This window comes from Grampus griseus, assembly GCF_964374135.1.
Source record: "Grampus griseus genome assembly, chromosome: 1".
Classification (NCBI taxonomy): domain Eukaryota; kingdom Metazoa; phylum Chordata; class Mammalia; order Artiodactyla; family Delphinidae; genus Grampus; species Grampus griseus.
Genome location: NC_139017.1, coordinates 25,728,816 through 25,745,570, shown reverse-complemented (window position 1 = coordinate 25,745,570; position 16,755 = coordinate 25,728,816). Strand labels below are relative to the sequence as shown.

The 16,755-nt window shown below is 45.6% G+C and overlaps 1 protein-coding gene and 1 pseudogene across 2 annotated transcripts in view; both read left to right on the top strand.

The window, feature by feature from the left end:
• Positions 1-16,755, top strand: part of KIF26B (kinesin family member 26B) — a gene marked incomplete at both ends in the record, with an annotated part of 500,266 nt that overhangs the window by 239,669 nt on the left and 243,842 nt on the right. Inside the window, one exon of the mRNA XM_082652451.1 lies at positions 1,991-2,157. Coding sequence (XP_082508577.1) covers positions 1,991-2,157 — 167 coding nt within the window. The remainder of the gene's footprint in view (positions 1-1,990; positions 2,158-16,755) is intronic.
• Positions 11,198-16,284, top strand: LOC309827986 (phosphatidylethanolamine-binding protein 1-like; annotated as a pseudogene). The gene is made up of 2 exons: positions 11,198-11,302; positions 15,866-16,284. The product of its transcript is annotated as a phosphatidylethanolamine-binding protein 1-like (transcript).

Here is a 16,755-nt window from a genome sequence, read left to right as displayed (position 1 = left end):
CTTGGGGTTCTCGGCGAGCTCATCCCCATGCCCTTTGGAGAAGCCAAGTCTTCCGGGCAGATTCTTACAGAACAGAGCCTTCATTATAGCTAGCAGCAAAAAAGCAGGCCCCTCTTAGAGAGACTTGCTTTTGAAGTGTGGGGAGGCCGCCCGCTGGTAGGAAAGGCCACTGCCCTGAAATAAGATTCGGAACCAGGGGAAGAGTGAATGCTGCTGCGTAGGTGGTCTGCTTCCAAGGAGGGGGTCGCCTAGGGAACACAGGGTTGGGGTAGGTGTTAGTTTTGTCACAAGGATGATCAAGGAGGGTCGGCCGCACGTCGCTCCTGAGACCCCATTCTGGTGTGGAGAGCTGTGGGATGGAGGGAATTCACGGTGAGGTTTGTTTTTGGGACACTGTCCGGGATGGCATCCTGTACCACCGGTGCTTCATAAATGCCATTTCGTGGTGACAACAGTGTGCGTGCCCACGGCCAGGTCCCTGGTTGTTTCAGCCGTCCCCTCCAGCATGCCTCACTCCTCCGGGAGAGCGGTAGCTGGTTGAGGGGAGCCCACACCCCACGGGCTGCAGAGGAAGCCCAAAGCGAGGTGACACAGGCCCTCTGCCTGGGAAGCAGCCCCTGCCAGTGCAGGGAACGTCCTCCAGGCCACTGGCTGCTTTTGCCGTTTCCTCTCCCGTTTCTCTGATGTGGGTTGAGTTTCCTTACAACGCATTGAATGAATGAGAATAAGAAAGTGTGTATTGGCAGAATTACAGCTGGATAATGCCAAGGCTTTCCAAGTCAGAGCGTGAATTTAAGCAGAGCAAAGTTTCAAGTCTGTGGGGCTCAAGAGTGATTGCTGTTCTTCTAATAATGAAAAGTACAAATGTTTGATGTTCAAAGGTTAACCAACGGGACTCTTTCACTGGCCTTCTGGGCTGCTCAGCACAGAGTGGAAACTGTTCTGATCTTTGCCTTATCGCACTTGTATTTTCTAGGCAATTAGAAACATTGTCCACTCAGCATTTAAGAGGTTTGAACCAGCTGGAGACCTTTTTTTTTTTCCCCCCCAAACTAAAGTTTCCTTTTTTTTAAAAAAAACTGACAGTTTTTCCCTTTTGCAAGTAGACTGAAGTTTTAAAGTAACAGGCTTTCAAAATAGCACCCTTAGGACTTGCCTGCATAATTATTACATTTGTCATGGGATTAGCACTTTCCCAAAGTATATTTCTATACCAGTATCTTACTTTGCCCAGAAGTGTGGTTCTTCATAGTATATTATGTGCATTTAGGCAAAACAGACCCAGCCCCCATTCACTAGAATTTGCACTATAAATGCAATTATTGCCAATAAAATGGAAGCCGTTTATCTTAATGAACCAGTAGGAAAATTAAGTCTGTTGAAATGGTCTAAACCTTCCAAGAAAAAAAAAAAAAACCATTGGTAATTCATGGTGGGCTGTATCTATTTTTATGAGCTTCTCTAAGTCATCTCTTTGCTGACTGCCTACAGCAAACAACAACGATACACAAGTAGTGTTTTGTTTAATTTCTTCTGTTCATTAGCAGGTTCACTTCTCCCTTAAAAAAATGATATCTTTGCCCCTCTTGTCTGTTTGAGAGCCTTTAGGGCCTTCCTAGTAAGAAACCAGCACTAGTTGGTCCTACTGGTCTGGTCTTGGGCTGCAGATAGTGTGGTTAATGGCTTCTGCTTTCCCCTCCAAATGGAGGGGGGGACACAGAAGTAATTGAAACTTACAGTGTCAGGGCATAATTGTATTCCATTATATTTAAGGCAAACGAGGAGGTATTCTAGCTAACATGCAGGAAAATGGCCTTAGAGGAGGCCATGTCGCGTGTCACTGAATGCACATGGGGACGTGTTCCCTCCCAGCCTCACCGCCCCCTGCCCCACGCTCTGGCCCCGACCCCAAAACAGAGGCGCTACCAGTGGTAGTCAGGAAATGCCGTGAGCCACAGGTAATGAGCTCGATCTCCGTGTTCCTTGCCAGATCTCCCAGCTGATGACAGAGCCTGGCCGGGAGGGCCTGACAGAGGCGGCGCTGAATCGCTACAATGCAGACAAGCCTTCGGCCTGCAGCGTCCCGGCCTCGCAAGCCTCCTGCGTGGCCAGCGAGACCTCCGCGGGCACCTCGGTGGCCGCGTCCTTCTTCGCCAGGTAAGAGAGGTGTCCAGACCCTCGGTTCTTTCAGGTGAGCCCACCCGGTTGGCCTCTCACGTGGACCAGTTTAGCTAAAACACTGGGAAGAGTTTGGGGCTGTTCTTTGACTTCACTCTTTAAGACAGGGTTTCTCAACCTCAGCCCTTTGACATCTGGGGCCAGGTAACTCTCTATTTAGGGGGACTGTCCTGTGAGTACAGGATGTCTAGCAGCATCCTTGGCCTCTACTCGCCAGATTCCTGTGGCACCTTCCCCGGTTGTGACAACCCAAAATGTCTCCAGATGTTGCCAAACGTCGCCTGGCTTGAGAACCTCTGCTCTGGGAATACGTGGCTCTAAAGATGGTCTCCACAGGAGGAGGAATTTTGTGGGTGCAGCCCCATGGCTGGTGATTGCAGATATCTCTTCTCACTACAGAAGAGGAACTGCTTAAAATTTAGCTATTAAAGAGACGGCAATTTTCTTCCTCCTTGACAGACTAGCTGGATAGTTGTCAACTAGCCAGCTAATTTCAGAAACTTAAAAAAAAAAAACCCTGAGAAACAAAAAAGAAAGGTATTTCAACAATGTTTTCTGCCTAATTTTAGCAACACGGCAGAGACAGGGCAGGAGACATAGGACAGCTGAGCAGGAAGGGGCTTCAGGGATTGTCTGATTTGATCTCCTTATTTTATGAATAAGGAAACTGAGGACCAGGAAAGTTAAACTGTGAGGTAGTTTATAGCAAAGCCAGAAATAGAAACCAGATTCCTCTGGGTTTTCCTCTGTGACTCATTCTTTACTTGATACTTGGAACTTAACCTTAGAAAACTTTTTCTGTACCTAAGATTCGTGAGCTTCTGAGTAAGCAGGGTATAGACTAAATAGCGTGAGATGTGAAATCAGAAGACCCCTTGGGTTTGAGTTCCAGCTCTGCCTCAGGGTCCTCACCTATAAAATGAGAATAATATCTGTTCCTCAGGGTTGCTCTGAAGATTAACATAAGATGATTATAAATTACAAAGTATGTGCTAGACAAATGGTAATTCACTATGGACTTAATGAGCGTGTCAGTAAGAGGGAACGTTGTTTGGCTTTTCCTGTTATCCTTAGCAATGGTAACAGCCAAAGCACAAATCTGAGGAAGGGGCTCTGATTAGGAAAGGAACAAGTTAGAGGAGGAACAGAGGCTGACATCCTGGATTAAGACACAATAAAGGCAGCACACGGGGCTTGTTGGAAGACTGGCTTTGAGGTTCTGGTTGTACCTTGGTGCCGTGTTTATTGTCCTGTGAACAACTGGGCCAACTTGAATGTATGGGAAGTAACAGGAAATATGTATGTAGTGGCCACCTGACAACAGAGGCCATCGTGTTAGCTCTGTGTGTTCGTGAATTTCTGTGTTGTCTGGGACCACTGAGAAAGCTTACTGGGAGGTCATGTCCATGCCACTCAAGGAGAGAATAAACAGATGGAACAGAATGTGAGGGAATGCCACAAGCACAGAAGATCCCGGGACATAGGTGGGCTATTAGAGCATGTCTACAGGAGGGTGACTAAAGTGGTGAGGAAATAGGAGGCCAAGTCCTAGCAGGCTTAGTCTGGAGAAGAGAGCCCTCAGCTGTCTCTTGGGCCATCATGTAAAAGAGGGATTTGGATGGTTGTATAGAAAACCCGAGTATGGGGTCAAAGGCTGAATAAAACCTCATGATGAAAGAGAGAGATCTCCCAGCTCAGAATGAAGGAGAACTTGCTCACAATTCAAACTGCCCCAAGAGACAGTGAGGTCCCCATCACCGAGGGAGATCAAGCTTGCATTGGGTGACTACCTGGCTTCATTGCCGGAGAGAACATTCAGTGCTCAGATGGGGGTTGATCTCCTGAAATACTGAAATGTCCAGAGATTTTTACAGACTGACTGACTCATAAAAAAAACCCAGAAAAAGGAGTTGAAGCAGGAAGAACTAAGAAGTGCTATGATCCCTGATGGACAGTGTTTCGGGAGAATAGCGTTCCCTGCTGTGGGGAAACCAACAGTGTCATCCGAGTCAGGGAGACGATGTCGAGATGGGATAGACCAGGAAGGCCTGAGTGCTGGACAAATGGTGTATGGAGGCCAGCTTTCACGTGGGTCAGAGAAGGATTTACAAACAAGTGAACAAACACCAGGGAAAAGAATGGCGAATGACTGGCAAAGCCAGTCTTCCTGAGAGTTTTGCTTGTACACCAAGGGGTAGAATGGAAACACCAGGGTGGACCCACCTGAATAGGCCAGTGATGTCGGTTGGACGAGGCCCTGCGGATGATGTTAGTGATAAACAAAGAACCCCTGAATTCAGAATTGCAAGGGCTTGTGGTATGAGCTTTCAAAGAGCTAGAAAGGATTCAGAGGGCTACCTGAATACTTGTCATTGCTTTGTGGTGAATGCTGACAGCACCTGGAGCTTAGTGGGTTAAGGCATTAAAAGTACATGGTTTGGGGCTTCCCTGGTGGCGCCGTGGTTGAGAGTCCGCCTGCCGATGCAGGGAACACGGGTTCATGCCCCGGTCCGGGAAGATCCCACATGCCGCGGAGCGGCTGTGCCCGTGAGCCATGGCCGCTGAGCCTGCGCGTCCGGAGCCTGTGCTCCACAATGGGAGAGGCCACAACAGTGAGAGGCCTGCGTACCGCAAAAAAAAAACAAAAAGAAAAAAACTACCTGGTTTGTGTTTAGAGCATTTACAGTGTAGAGTGAGGGGTGAAGTACCATGAGAAAAAGAATAATTCTTTAAAAACACACACACACACACACACACACACACATATATATATATATATATATACATATATATATGGACACAGGGAGGGGGAAGTGTAAGCTGGGACGAAGTAAGAGAGAGGCATGGACATATATACACTCCCAAACGTAAAATAGATAGCTAGTGGGAAGCAGCCGCATAGCACAGGGTGATCAGCTCGGTGCTTTGTGACCACCTAGAGGGGTGGGATAGGGAGGATGGGAGGGAGACGCAAGAGGGAGGGGATATGGGGATATATGTATACGTATAGCTGATTCACTTTGTTATACGGCAGAAACTAACACACCATTGCAAAGAAATTATACTCCAATAAAGATGTTTAAAAAAAAAGTCAAAAAAATAAAGTTCTGAAAAATTTGAAAAAAACCCCATATATATATATTTAAAGAATTATATATGTATATTAGAGACTGAATATATATATATATTCACCCCCCCACACTCATTACGCGGTTTGCCCCGCTGCTCTTGTCCATAGTGGTTGGGCTGTCACGCCTCCCAGAGAGGGTGGCAGCATACTGACAACCTCCCTGTCATGGACGGGGACTGAGAGCAAAGTCGGGTGACCTGCTCAAGGTCCGCACTGTCAAGAGAGAACCAGGGTTGTCCCTCACCTCTGTGGGTCCCCGAAGGCCCCCCTGAGAAGTCATAAGCAGCCCCGTTACGTTGTCAGACAGTAAACTGAGGTCGCGTCAGAGGAGCTTTCTGTTTCAGCTCAAGCAAAGCTGTGTGAGGTGATGGTAGGCGTGGCTTTTAAGAAGGGTGGAATCTGGATCTGTTGCTGGGGCCAAAATTGGAAACACATTAGCGGTTATGGTTTTCGTGGAAGGATAGGAGAGTCGTTCCACATAGGAACTTGGGGGCAGGGTCAGCCCCTCAGATCTGTGTTCACCACTTTTGAACTCGTGCTGCTTGACTGTGTGATTGAAATACATCCGTGAGTCTGCAGGGCTCTGGACTCTACATAGCTCCAAGTGAGGACAGGCTGGCCAGCCCTCAAGAGCTGTGCTGGGCGTCATTTCATTGCAGATAGGAGCAGCGCCACTTGCCAAATTTGTGGCCAACGTGGCTGACATCTACTGAACACTCAGTGTGTATCACTCACTGCACTAAGCGCTTCATATGCAGAACCTCCCTTAATCCTCAGAGTAACCCTGGGACGTAGATCCTGCAATTTTCCCTGTTTGATGGATAGAGAAAGAGGTGTCCTGAGTCAAGTCACCAGCCCAAGGCTACACAGCTGGGAAGTGGCAGGGTGGGGAGTCCATTCTCATTTCCTGTCACCTGTGAGCCTTGTTGCTGTTCTCTGTGCTAAGCAGGCTTTTTCCATCATAATCGCTGATAAAACCCACGAAGTAAGGGGGCCCTGCAATCAGTTTGAGAAGATAAGCAGAACAGCGACAAAACCCTGATTTGTTGAGGGCTGCAGGTGTCCACTTTTCTCTGTGATACAGGCCTTTCTTTTAAAGTGTTTACTTTTCAGAGCTATGGGTAGAGGTCTGGGTGGATCTTGTTGCATTTCAGATTCAACAGCTATAAAATAAAAATTCCAGTTCTGAATAAGCAGTGATACTTTGGACCAGGGCTACCCCCAGTGTGGTTTGTGGACAGCACGCACTTACTGGTCTGTGATAAGTGTGGAAATTCAGAGGAAGCATTTAGAAACTTCTGTAGCAAGTTGACAGAGTAAGTTTATGCCTATTGAATCTAAAAATTAAAAAGTAGGTCTTATAGTTTGAATGTAATTAGAAATAAAAGCAAAAAAGTGATTCCTTCACCACAGATAATTTGAGAAGTGCTGCTTTAGAAAATGTTGAAGCCCAAATTGCTTTTCTTCTACATATCTTTTGCCAGAATTTCTTTATTTAATTAATTAATTTATTTGGCTGTGCCAGGTCTTAGTTGGGGCATGTGGGTTCTAGTTCCCTGACCAGGGATCGAACCCAGGCCCCCTGCATCGGGAGCGTGGAGTCTTAACCACTGGACCACCAGCGAAGTCCCTCCCTCTTTATTTCTTTAAATATCAGCATTTTGGTGGACTGCCTTTGCTTCAGAATTTCAGTACTCTGCTTTTGGAAAAACACTTTTTTGTTCCCCTTTGGAAAAAAGTAGTAACAGTGAAATAGCAACAGTAATACTAAAAATATTAATAGTAATCTTAACCAAAAACAGAGATTGGCATAACTGACCATCAAGTTGGTTATTTATCATGCTTTGAACTTTTCAAATGAGGGAATCTCCTTTGTGTGATTCCCATGTTAATATTAAGTGTTGAAGTCAGGTGTCATTAGATTTCCCATTTGTTGACTATTCACTTTGAATAAAGATTTACTTTTAAAAAAACTGTCATGACCTTGTTTTTTCAGTTTTATTGATATATAACTGACATATATTACTGTATAAGTTTAAGGCATACAGCATAATGATCTGATTTACGTGTATTGTGAAATGATTACCACAATAGGTTTACCCAACATCCATCATCTCATACAGAAACAGATACCAAAAAAAAAAAAGAAAAGAAAAAAAATGTTTTTTCCTTGTGATGAGAACTCTTCGGATCTACGCTCTTAACAGCTTTCAAACATACCGTACAGCAGTGTTAACTTGAGAACTGAATGAAGGTGGTCCAAAGGTACAAACTTCCAGTTATAAGATAAATAAGTACCAGGGATATAATGTACAATATGATGACTATAGTTGAGATTGACTTAATCATGTCCTTTGTGCTTTAAAGTATGAAGTGCGTGAAACCCTATGAAAATTCTTGGGTGAATCCTCAGCTCTGTAGGTTGAGGGGGTAGAATCCTCATTTGAATTTGAAGAGCTGTGAACAAATCCTGGATTACGTGTAGAATTGCCTGGAGCTCTGGGAAATAAAGTGAATCTTCCAGGTGATCTCCTATCTTCGCATTGATGGTCTTTCCCAAATAACCTTACTGATAATCGTACTGTTGTCGTCTTAATCCATGGAGAAAATGAGCTTCTGGCGGATTTTAATCTACATTCAGAGCACGTATGGGAAAAAATAGTGAAAATTGCTAGCGATCACATGAGCTTTGCAAAGGCAAGTTCAAGTTTGGCAGAACTGGTGCTGCCATCTCTGTGGAGTTGGTGAACACATGGGTTTTCAGTTCTGTCTTCAGACGCCACTTCTTATTGTAATGTTATTTCTTTACAGCTTTTACATTTAGTTCACAACCTTTGTAAGACCATAACTTTTTACCAAATTCAAATGAAATTTTCAAGGAAAATTATATAAAGGTCATTTTTCATTATTATTTTTTCATTTCTCTATTTTCTTAATGTAAATAAATGCCTTTAAATCTGTTTTCATGGGTTTTGATTACTTCAGATTACTCAACGCCTTCAAATCCTTACTGTCTGTCCATTTGCTCCTCATTGGATCCGTCACATTAGTTAGAGCTTCTCCCTCTCTTTTTCCTCTGTTCTTTTTTTTTTTTTCCAGTAACGGGGTTATTTTTTATTTACTGACTCTCTTCTTGAAGATTCTGACCTTTACACAATTTTCCGTTGTTGATTAAAAATACACAGCTCCCGGGTTTGGAATTTTCTGCGTAAATTTTGATGTTCACCTCAATATTGGGTTGCCCTGAGACTGATTTTGTGCGGTCCACTTGCTCTGTTTTCTCTCTCTCTCACTTGGCAAGCTGTCCCTCATTTCCTTCTGCTAACTTTTTGCCTTTTGCCTAAACTCATCTTTTTCTTAGGGATGTTATTATATTTCTGACTATCTCCACCTCTTGTGCAATTTCTTCCACCTTTGTTATTAGACCGCTGCTTGTATCACCTGACGGCCATCTCCAAGCCCCTGTTATGCTGTTGACTCTTAGGACTGATTTAACCAGCATCCCTCTGAGGCCAGAGGTTGCTGTGACATTAAACCAAGACCAGCTCGGGTCCAGAATCAGGGGCTTAGCTGAGCTGAGAGGGCCAACTCCCGGCTCCGAGGCCCTGCCCTCAGACGGGTCCCTCCGTTCATCAGCCTTCTTGTGGGACCTGCTCCTGAGTGCTCTGTACTCACGTGCTGCTGTACACACAGCTCCCACTGCCACAGAGAAGGTCCTCCTTAAAAGCCATTTCCGCACTCTCACTGACAGCCAACTCAAATAGTGCCTTTCGCTGGTCACAGCAGATGCTTCTCGTATATAATCTTGCACAGCGAAGGCTTTCTTTAGTCCCTGGGCGTGCTGACACATAACAGTAGTAGTTGGTTATTTGAGAGGAGCCTATTAAGTCAAAGAAGGATGGAGTGTGAAACTGTTCACGGTTCTTTTGTTCTTCCATCAGGTACAGTTCCCTTAGGGATGCTCACATCTTCCCATTATAAATACACCAGCAATTATTACCAGAGAAGAACTCTCCTAAACACACCACAGTTGGTCTCAGGTGATTTAGGGGGAGAAATGTGGAGCTGGGTGCACAGATCCAACTCTTAATTTGCTGATTCTCTGTGGAGAGATGGGGCAGACTTTCTGCCTCCAGTTTTACAGATTGGAAGTTAATTTCCAGCGCCATGTGTGTTACAGCAGAATGATATCTCTACAAAACAAAACAAAAAACGCTAGGAGCTTTGAGGAGCTCATACTGTGGAATTTCTCTTATATGATTATTGTATTTTTCCTGTTTTGTTTGCATCCAAGTCTGCACCTTTGTCTCCTACTCCTTCTAGGGTCTCATTCTGACTTAGGGTCTATCCCTTTCCCCTTTTCTCCCATTACTCTCCACCTTCCCCACACCACCTCCCTGTCTGCCTCTTCCATGGCTCCCACGGAAGTGGGGCTGCCGTTGAACCTTGTAGGGAACACCTGTGATCAGGGCCGACATGCATAATTGTGCCATTTGCTGTTTGGCCAAAACTCTATTGGTTGAGCTGAGATGCCTCCCACTGGGCTCCATCTATCCAAAGGGACGTCTTTTTCTCAGCTGCCCAAAGGCACTGTCTGGGCTCGTGTCTCCCCTGGGGGCAGCGATCTTTGAAGGCCTGAAGTGGAAACCAAATCCCTACCCTCTGGATTTCTTGTTTACTTATTCCTGGCAAGTCATAGCTTTACTTTTCTTAGAAAAGACTCCATGGACTTCTCAGAAAAGAAGGGACTGTTGCTCATGTATATTGATGCAGTGAATGTTTAGGAATCGTAACTATACGAATATAGTTTCGCTTGAACACACATCAGTTGCAATATGAAAGGAAAATACTAAAAAGGAGCCAAATGTGTATTTCGTGCTGTCAGATTTCAGGGGCCGCAGGAAATAGTTTCAGGTGTTGCTGCATGAAGAAGTAAACCCTTGATTGTTTATGAAAGACAGAGAAAGCACTGAAGAAAAAGTGGCCATAATTCAATGTCTACACTATGATCCTTTGTGTTCAAAAAAAAATCCTAAAACACTTTAAATATACGAACCTAACAGCCAGTACCCTACCCCGGCAACCCCAAAACCCCTGTTTTGGGGTGTGCAGACCATAATAGAAATGGCACTCATGGCTTGGCCCACGCCATTCTGAATTGGTGATCTCTGCTAAAGAAAATGGTCAGTGTTTGCTGCCCCATTCCCATCTCCCGCTGCAGGAAATGTGTAAGATAGCGCATTTTCCAACTTAAGTCCTTCGTGTGACGGATGGCCAGTTGGGGCGCTGGCAATCAGCTCACAACATCTGGGACTTATTTGTACAGCTTTGCCTCAGTTGAAAACCCAGTTCTTGGCTTGGTGTGGATGTTTGAAGGCAAAGCAATTCCGCTGAGCCTTAAGGATCCCGGTGATTCTTGTCAAATATTCTCAGGGTTAGGCATTCTGGTTCTTACTGAACAATTTTAATGTCCTTTTTACTGATGCAGGGGTGAGGGGAGGGGAAGAAGAGTACTGGATAAAGCAAAGAGAAGGATGGGGTGGCTTGTGGCTGCATCCACAGCCTGCCACTGACATTCTGACTTTAGGCAAGTAACTTAAACCTCGCGAAGCCTCAGTTTCTCCTGTTAAACAGAGATCATCTTATCTACTTCATAGGATTATAGTGAGGATTAAATGAAAATGTGATAGTTGTTTGTAAACATCATCTAAGTCCTAGAGATGACGTTAAGATGGCATTTGCTATGAAAAGGATGGAATTCTACCCTCAGTGGGAAATCCAATGAATTCCCAACATTCCCTTTAGAGTGGGTGACTTGTGTTGTGCGTACCTTTACGGTGTGTTTACATGCCGCTTTGTAATCCGGCCTAATGACCACCTAGGACCTCCATGGCAATTGTAAAGATCAGGCATCACGCCTCGGAGAGCAAAACTGCCATCGTCGGGGGCCGAAGATCACAGCTGCCTCTTGAAGCCTTACCTGGAAAGAACCAGGTTGTCACTGGTGATTGAAAACATCAGTGACCAGCAGAGAGAGAAACTCTGCCCGCTCCTGTGGAGCTCCAGTTAGCTGACTACACACTTGTAAATCTTTTGAAGGGTTTCTTTTTGTAGTTTTATAGCCCTAGAAAAACTCTCAAACAGTAAGAAAGAAAACAAAAGGAAGAAAAGGAGGAGCCATTAAGAATTCTATGACCATATAGCTTGGTGGTGACTGCAGTGTGCGAGCTGGAAGTCTGCCGTGACACTGACAGTGAAAATGAATCACAACAGTAAATAAAATAGAAGTAAAAGAGGGAAATATTCACTCTCTTTGTTAATACCTTCATCATTTGAATTGGGGGCTGAAGAGGGAAGATATGGTGGCACGGAGTCGATTCATAAAGAACACTAGGGCTTCCCTGGTGGTGCAGTGGTTGAGAGTCCGCCTGCCGATGCGGGGGACACGGGTTCGTGCCCCAGTCCGGGAGGATCCCACATGCCGCGGAGCGGCTGGGCCCGTGAGCCATGGCCGCTGAGCCTGTGCGTCCGGATTCTGTGCTCTGCAATGGGAGAGGCCACAACAGTGAGAGGCCCGTGTACCGCAAAAAAACCCCCAAAAAGAACAATGGAATGACCTGTGTCCTGAATGAGAAGATGGATGGAGAAAGGATACAATTTTATCTACTATATATTTGATAAAATGTTTCCTTGAGTGCACTTCTGCCCCTGCCCTGTTGCAATACCTCTGTAACTTGTTCCTTTCTTCAGTACTTACTCATTTAAAATTAATAGCCTACATTTATTGAGGGTTTCCTATGTGCCACACGCTACTCTGAGTTCTTTACACGAGTTTAAACTTCAGAAGCCCCCATGAGCTGGCCCTCTTATCATCCCATTGTTTAGATGTGGACACCGAAGCGCAGATGGGTGAGGTAACTCGATCATGGTCAGACCGCTAGAAGGAGATGAGTAGGTGCTTGGGCCAGGCCACCCGATTCCAGAGCTCGGGAGCCAGAATGTAAGCTCCGTAAGGGGAGAGATATTTGTCTCTTTATTCTTGGCCGAACCCCTAGTGCCTGAAAGAGGAAATGTTTGTTGAATGGATGAACAAATGCTCTTAGCTACTGAGGCAGGAGATAGGTGGGCTCCAGGTTAGGAATTTACAATCGGCCTCCTGTTTGCACTTGGAACTAGAAATAACAACAGGAACAGGGTAAATACCCAAGCTTTGTCTCCTGAGGACGCTTTAAGATAACAGTCCTGGCAGGAACAGAGAGGGACTAAGCCTTCTTTGAATAAAGGATCAGGAGGTCATATATTCCCCAACCGTGGGGCAAGGGAGACACTGCACATGTGCAGAAAGCCTCCTTGGGGGTCAAAAAGGAGGGGGCACCTCCCCAGAATAGGAGATGCCAAGGCCGTCCCCTAGGCCTCTGGCCTGGAATCCATCTTGGAAAAAAGCTGCACATGCATGTTAGAGAGGGTCCTCAGGCAGATCAGGTGTGGAAAAAGAAACCAGATAATTGGCCAAAGGTAAACAAAGACCCGGAAGAACTGCCCTATATGGATGACTTCACTGCCCCTTTACTGCCTCCTCATTAGGGAGGACGTCCGCACCCTTGCTCTCCGGGTGTGCATCTCTGCCTTGCTTCTGTCTTAAGTAAACAAACTGTTTCTCTGTGTGCTCTCCCCCTTGTGCTGTGTCTCTGATAATGAGCTTTGTACCTGTTTTTACAGTTTTTGCCTCCTTGAGAAATGCATTTTTCAATGGGGGCAAGGACCAGGGGGATTTTGCTTCTAGCCTCTACCCACTGGTGGACCAGTAGCTAGGATTCCTCATTTTCAGCCAGGCTACCCAAGTCCAATTCCTGGGCAGGAAACTAAGATCTCACTTCAAGTCACCGCTCTCAATGCTGCCTCTCCGAGATCACTACTAGGCTCTCCTGCCTCCAAACTCAAAACGGGTTGTGATGGGTGGGCATTCATGAAGTCTCAACACAATGATGATCAGCGAGACCATAGTAGAGAAGGAATGCAGAGCACACCACTGAAGACATAAGGGAGAAACATTTTGACCAACTACTCTATTCCTCTAATTTTGTTAGTTACTAAAATATTGCTTCCTGTCTCACTCAGAGTAAAAGTTAAAGGTTTTCCAGTGGCTTGCCAGGGTCTCTCTACAATCTGCCCAACACGCTCCGCTATCACTCTCCCTCTTGTTTGCTCTGACCCAGGCACACTGACCTCCTTGCTTTTCCTCAGAAAGCGCCAAGACCATTCCTTCCTCACAGACTTTGCTCTTTCTGTTTCCTCTGCTCTTTCTCCAGGTATCTGCTTGGCTCGACCCTTCCTTCCTTCAGATCTTTGCTCAAATGCCACTTAATGGCAAGGCCTTCCCTGACCTCCCTACTTAATATTACAGCTATTCTGGCTCTGCATCCCTCTTCCCACCTAATACCTGTTGTCTTATGAATATCTGTTGAATGAATGAATCTCAGACTCAAAGGGAGATGGGCAGCTAAGCGTCCAGGTTGTCTTCCACTGAATTTCTTTTGAGAAGCTTACATTTTTTTCCCACTAAATTCAAACTACCTGCTTAGGAATTAAATTATTCTCTTAAATCTAGGATGTTTAGGGGAGATAACATCGTCACAAAGCATGGAAAAAGGCGTTGTTGGGAAATTGAGATTCATATTAAAATATAAGTACCCGGTTGTCTTTTCAAGAGGAGGATGTGTAGAGACGGGACCAGAGGGGCTGCCTGGGACAGGAAACCGAAGAAAGAGTTAAAGCACAGGAAAGACTTATGAGTTGTAGGTCTAGCACAATGAAGCAGGGCTCTCCATCTTTTCTCCTGTCTCATTGAAAAGCTGTCTTTTCCTCCCTTGAATAAACCTCTTTGCTTTCTGTCCTGCGCTTTGATTTATTATTTTAATTCTATAGCTGTCTTAGTGAAGTATGTAAAGCATTTGGGGATAAAATCATGTGGAAGACATTACAGAAACTAAAGATGTATTATCTTATGTGGTATGGGGTAGACGCTCGGTGTGCTGAGGAATCCTATCCGAGATGAAAACACAGATCGTGTCTGTGGCATTGTGTATTGACTAAGAAACTGACTCCTCATTGAGGGTATAGGAGGGCGGAATTTAGGGAGTACTGTTATAATAATTTGGTGGGAAATAGGTAAAACTGAAGCATAAAGAGATCTCACTGAAGTGTCTGCTTTTCATAAGTGAGAGATGTCCCTGAAGGTGGGATTTTTATTTTCTTGCCTCTGAAGTGGACATAATGACTTTTTCTTTTCCTTCTGTCTGATTACTAAGGTGTAGATTTCAAGAGAACAGGAGCTGTGTCTAATCCCCTTATTGCATCTAGCACTGCCTGGTACAGAGTAGGAGCTCAGTACATGAATGTTGAAAGAATGAATCAACCATGCTTGAAAACTTAGGTCTGTCCTGCTTCTCACAAGAATGAAATACTTAAAAGAAACTGTGGGATTATGTAGCCTCAGAGATATCATCATTCCAAGTACTAGTATTAATGATAAAAATAATTCTGATAGATAAAAAAATAAATGGAATATTTTCCATGATTGATTTCCACACAGTTAGATTCAGCAGGACACTATTTCTAATAATCATCTTTTTATTTAGCTGGTACAAGAATGATTTTAGCATCACACTGTAATTAGATGCCTTTCCTGGCATTTGGTGTGCTTGCTGTTCATGAAGTACCCTGGAATTCGGGAAATATAATTTCACGAGCCTAGATCATAACAGACTGTGTCATTTTCTTGGCATCCTCAAAACCAAAGCCTTAAGAGTCCATAGTTTGTCCTTTTAAACTCTAGCAAAGGAAAGCAAGGGCCTTGGCAGTGACAAAGAAAGAGAAATTCTCTTGGAGTCTGTAAAGTGATCGGCACCAGGCAAGCCAGTTGAAATAAAAAAATGAGAAAATGTAAACCATCACTCAAAACTTATTTCCGGTCTTTTAGGTGCTTCAAAAAATAATCGTGATTCCTTTTTCTGAAATAAATCTTCATCTATTATTGTACCTGCCTAAAGTGGCAAGGTGGCACTTGGGGGGAAAGCAGAATACCCCTGAACAGAATTGTAGGGGCACTTTCTAGTGATTAAAAAAAAAGCTAAACAGTCTTACATCACTATATATGCTCTCACCACCCACAAGTGTTTAAAAAGCAAAATAAGACCTTGTTTCCACCCTTGAGGAGTTCCAAGCATCAGGTTAAAACTGAGAGAGGTGAACTTCCCTGGTGGCGCAGTGGTTGGGAATCCGCCCGCCAGTGCAGGGGACACAGGTTCGAGCCCTGGTCCGGGAAGATCCCACATGCCGCAGAGCAACTAAGCCCGTGCGCCAGAATTACCGAAGCCCGTGCGCCTAGAGCCCGCGCACTGCAACGAAGAGTAACCCCCGCGCGCATGTGCTCCCCGGCCGTGGGGTCTGAGTTGCCTCGGTACAGCTTGCAGACCGCTGGGAGTCTGGGCTGCTACCCTGCGTGAGTCCTCCCGCGGCTTTCCCCACTGTCCGCCCCTCTCGGCTTCGCGATGCAAGTGGTCCGGGCCTTTGAGCCTGCAGGAAGTGGACGAGAGGCCACAGCACGCGCTGCAGGTCAAATACGGCGGGGCGGAGCTTGACGAGCTGGGCAGAGTGCTGACACCCACCCAGGAGCAGTGGCACGGTGCTCTCCGATTATGTGGGCTTTGGGCCTCCCAAGGGCACAGGCCTTCACCGCTACGCCTGGCTAGTTTACGAGCAGGACAGGCCACTGAAGTGAGATGAGCCCATTCTCAGCAACCGATCTGCAGAGGAGCGTGGCAAATTCAAGGGGGCGAATTTCCGCAAAAAGTACGAGCTCGGGGCTCCGGTGGCCGGCGCGTGTTACCAGGCCGAATGGGATGACTATGTGCCCAAACTGTATGAGCAGCTGTCTGGGAAGTAGAGGAAAGCCAGGAGATGGACACGGTCCCAGAGTTCCCAAGCAGTGTTTCAGTTTAGTGATGCATGTAGATTTCTCCCCTTCCCCCTGCCTGAGCCCTGAGCGGTCAGATTTAGGTTTAGGGTGACTCTTCCTTCTGCCTGTCCTCTTTAATTCTAGGGGGTTTACGTTTTGATCAAATTTGAACTCCGTTTTGGTGAGGGATATTTTGGTACTGGGATGGGGTCATCAAAATGTTAATATAAGAATAACAACCCAGACGTTAAAGAAGAAAAAAATTCTGGTAAAAAGACCAGGTCTGCAGTATTAGAACAGAGTATCAAAGAATCTTTAAGGGAGGTTGAAAAAAAAGAAAAGGTTGATTGCCTCTGCCTTTGTGAGCCCGAGCCCAGGATTGTCTGTGACGGCATCTGACGGCATGTGTTTTCACGGCCCTGTCTCTCACTAAGACAATCAGGGGCCGGCAGGTCCGCTAGCCCCCCATGTGATACATCTCAGGCTGGTT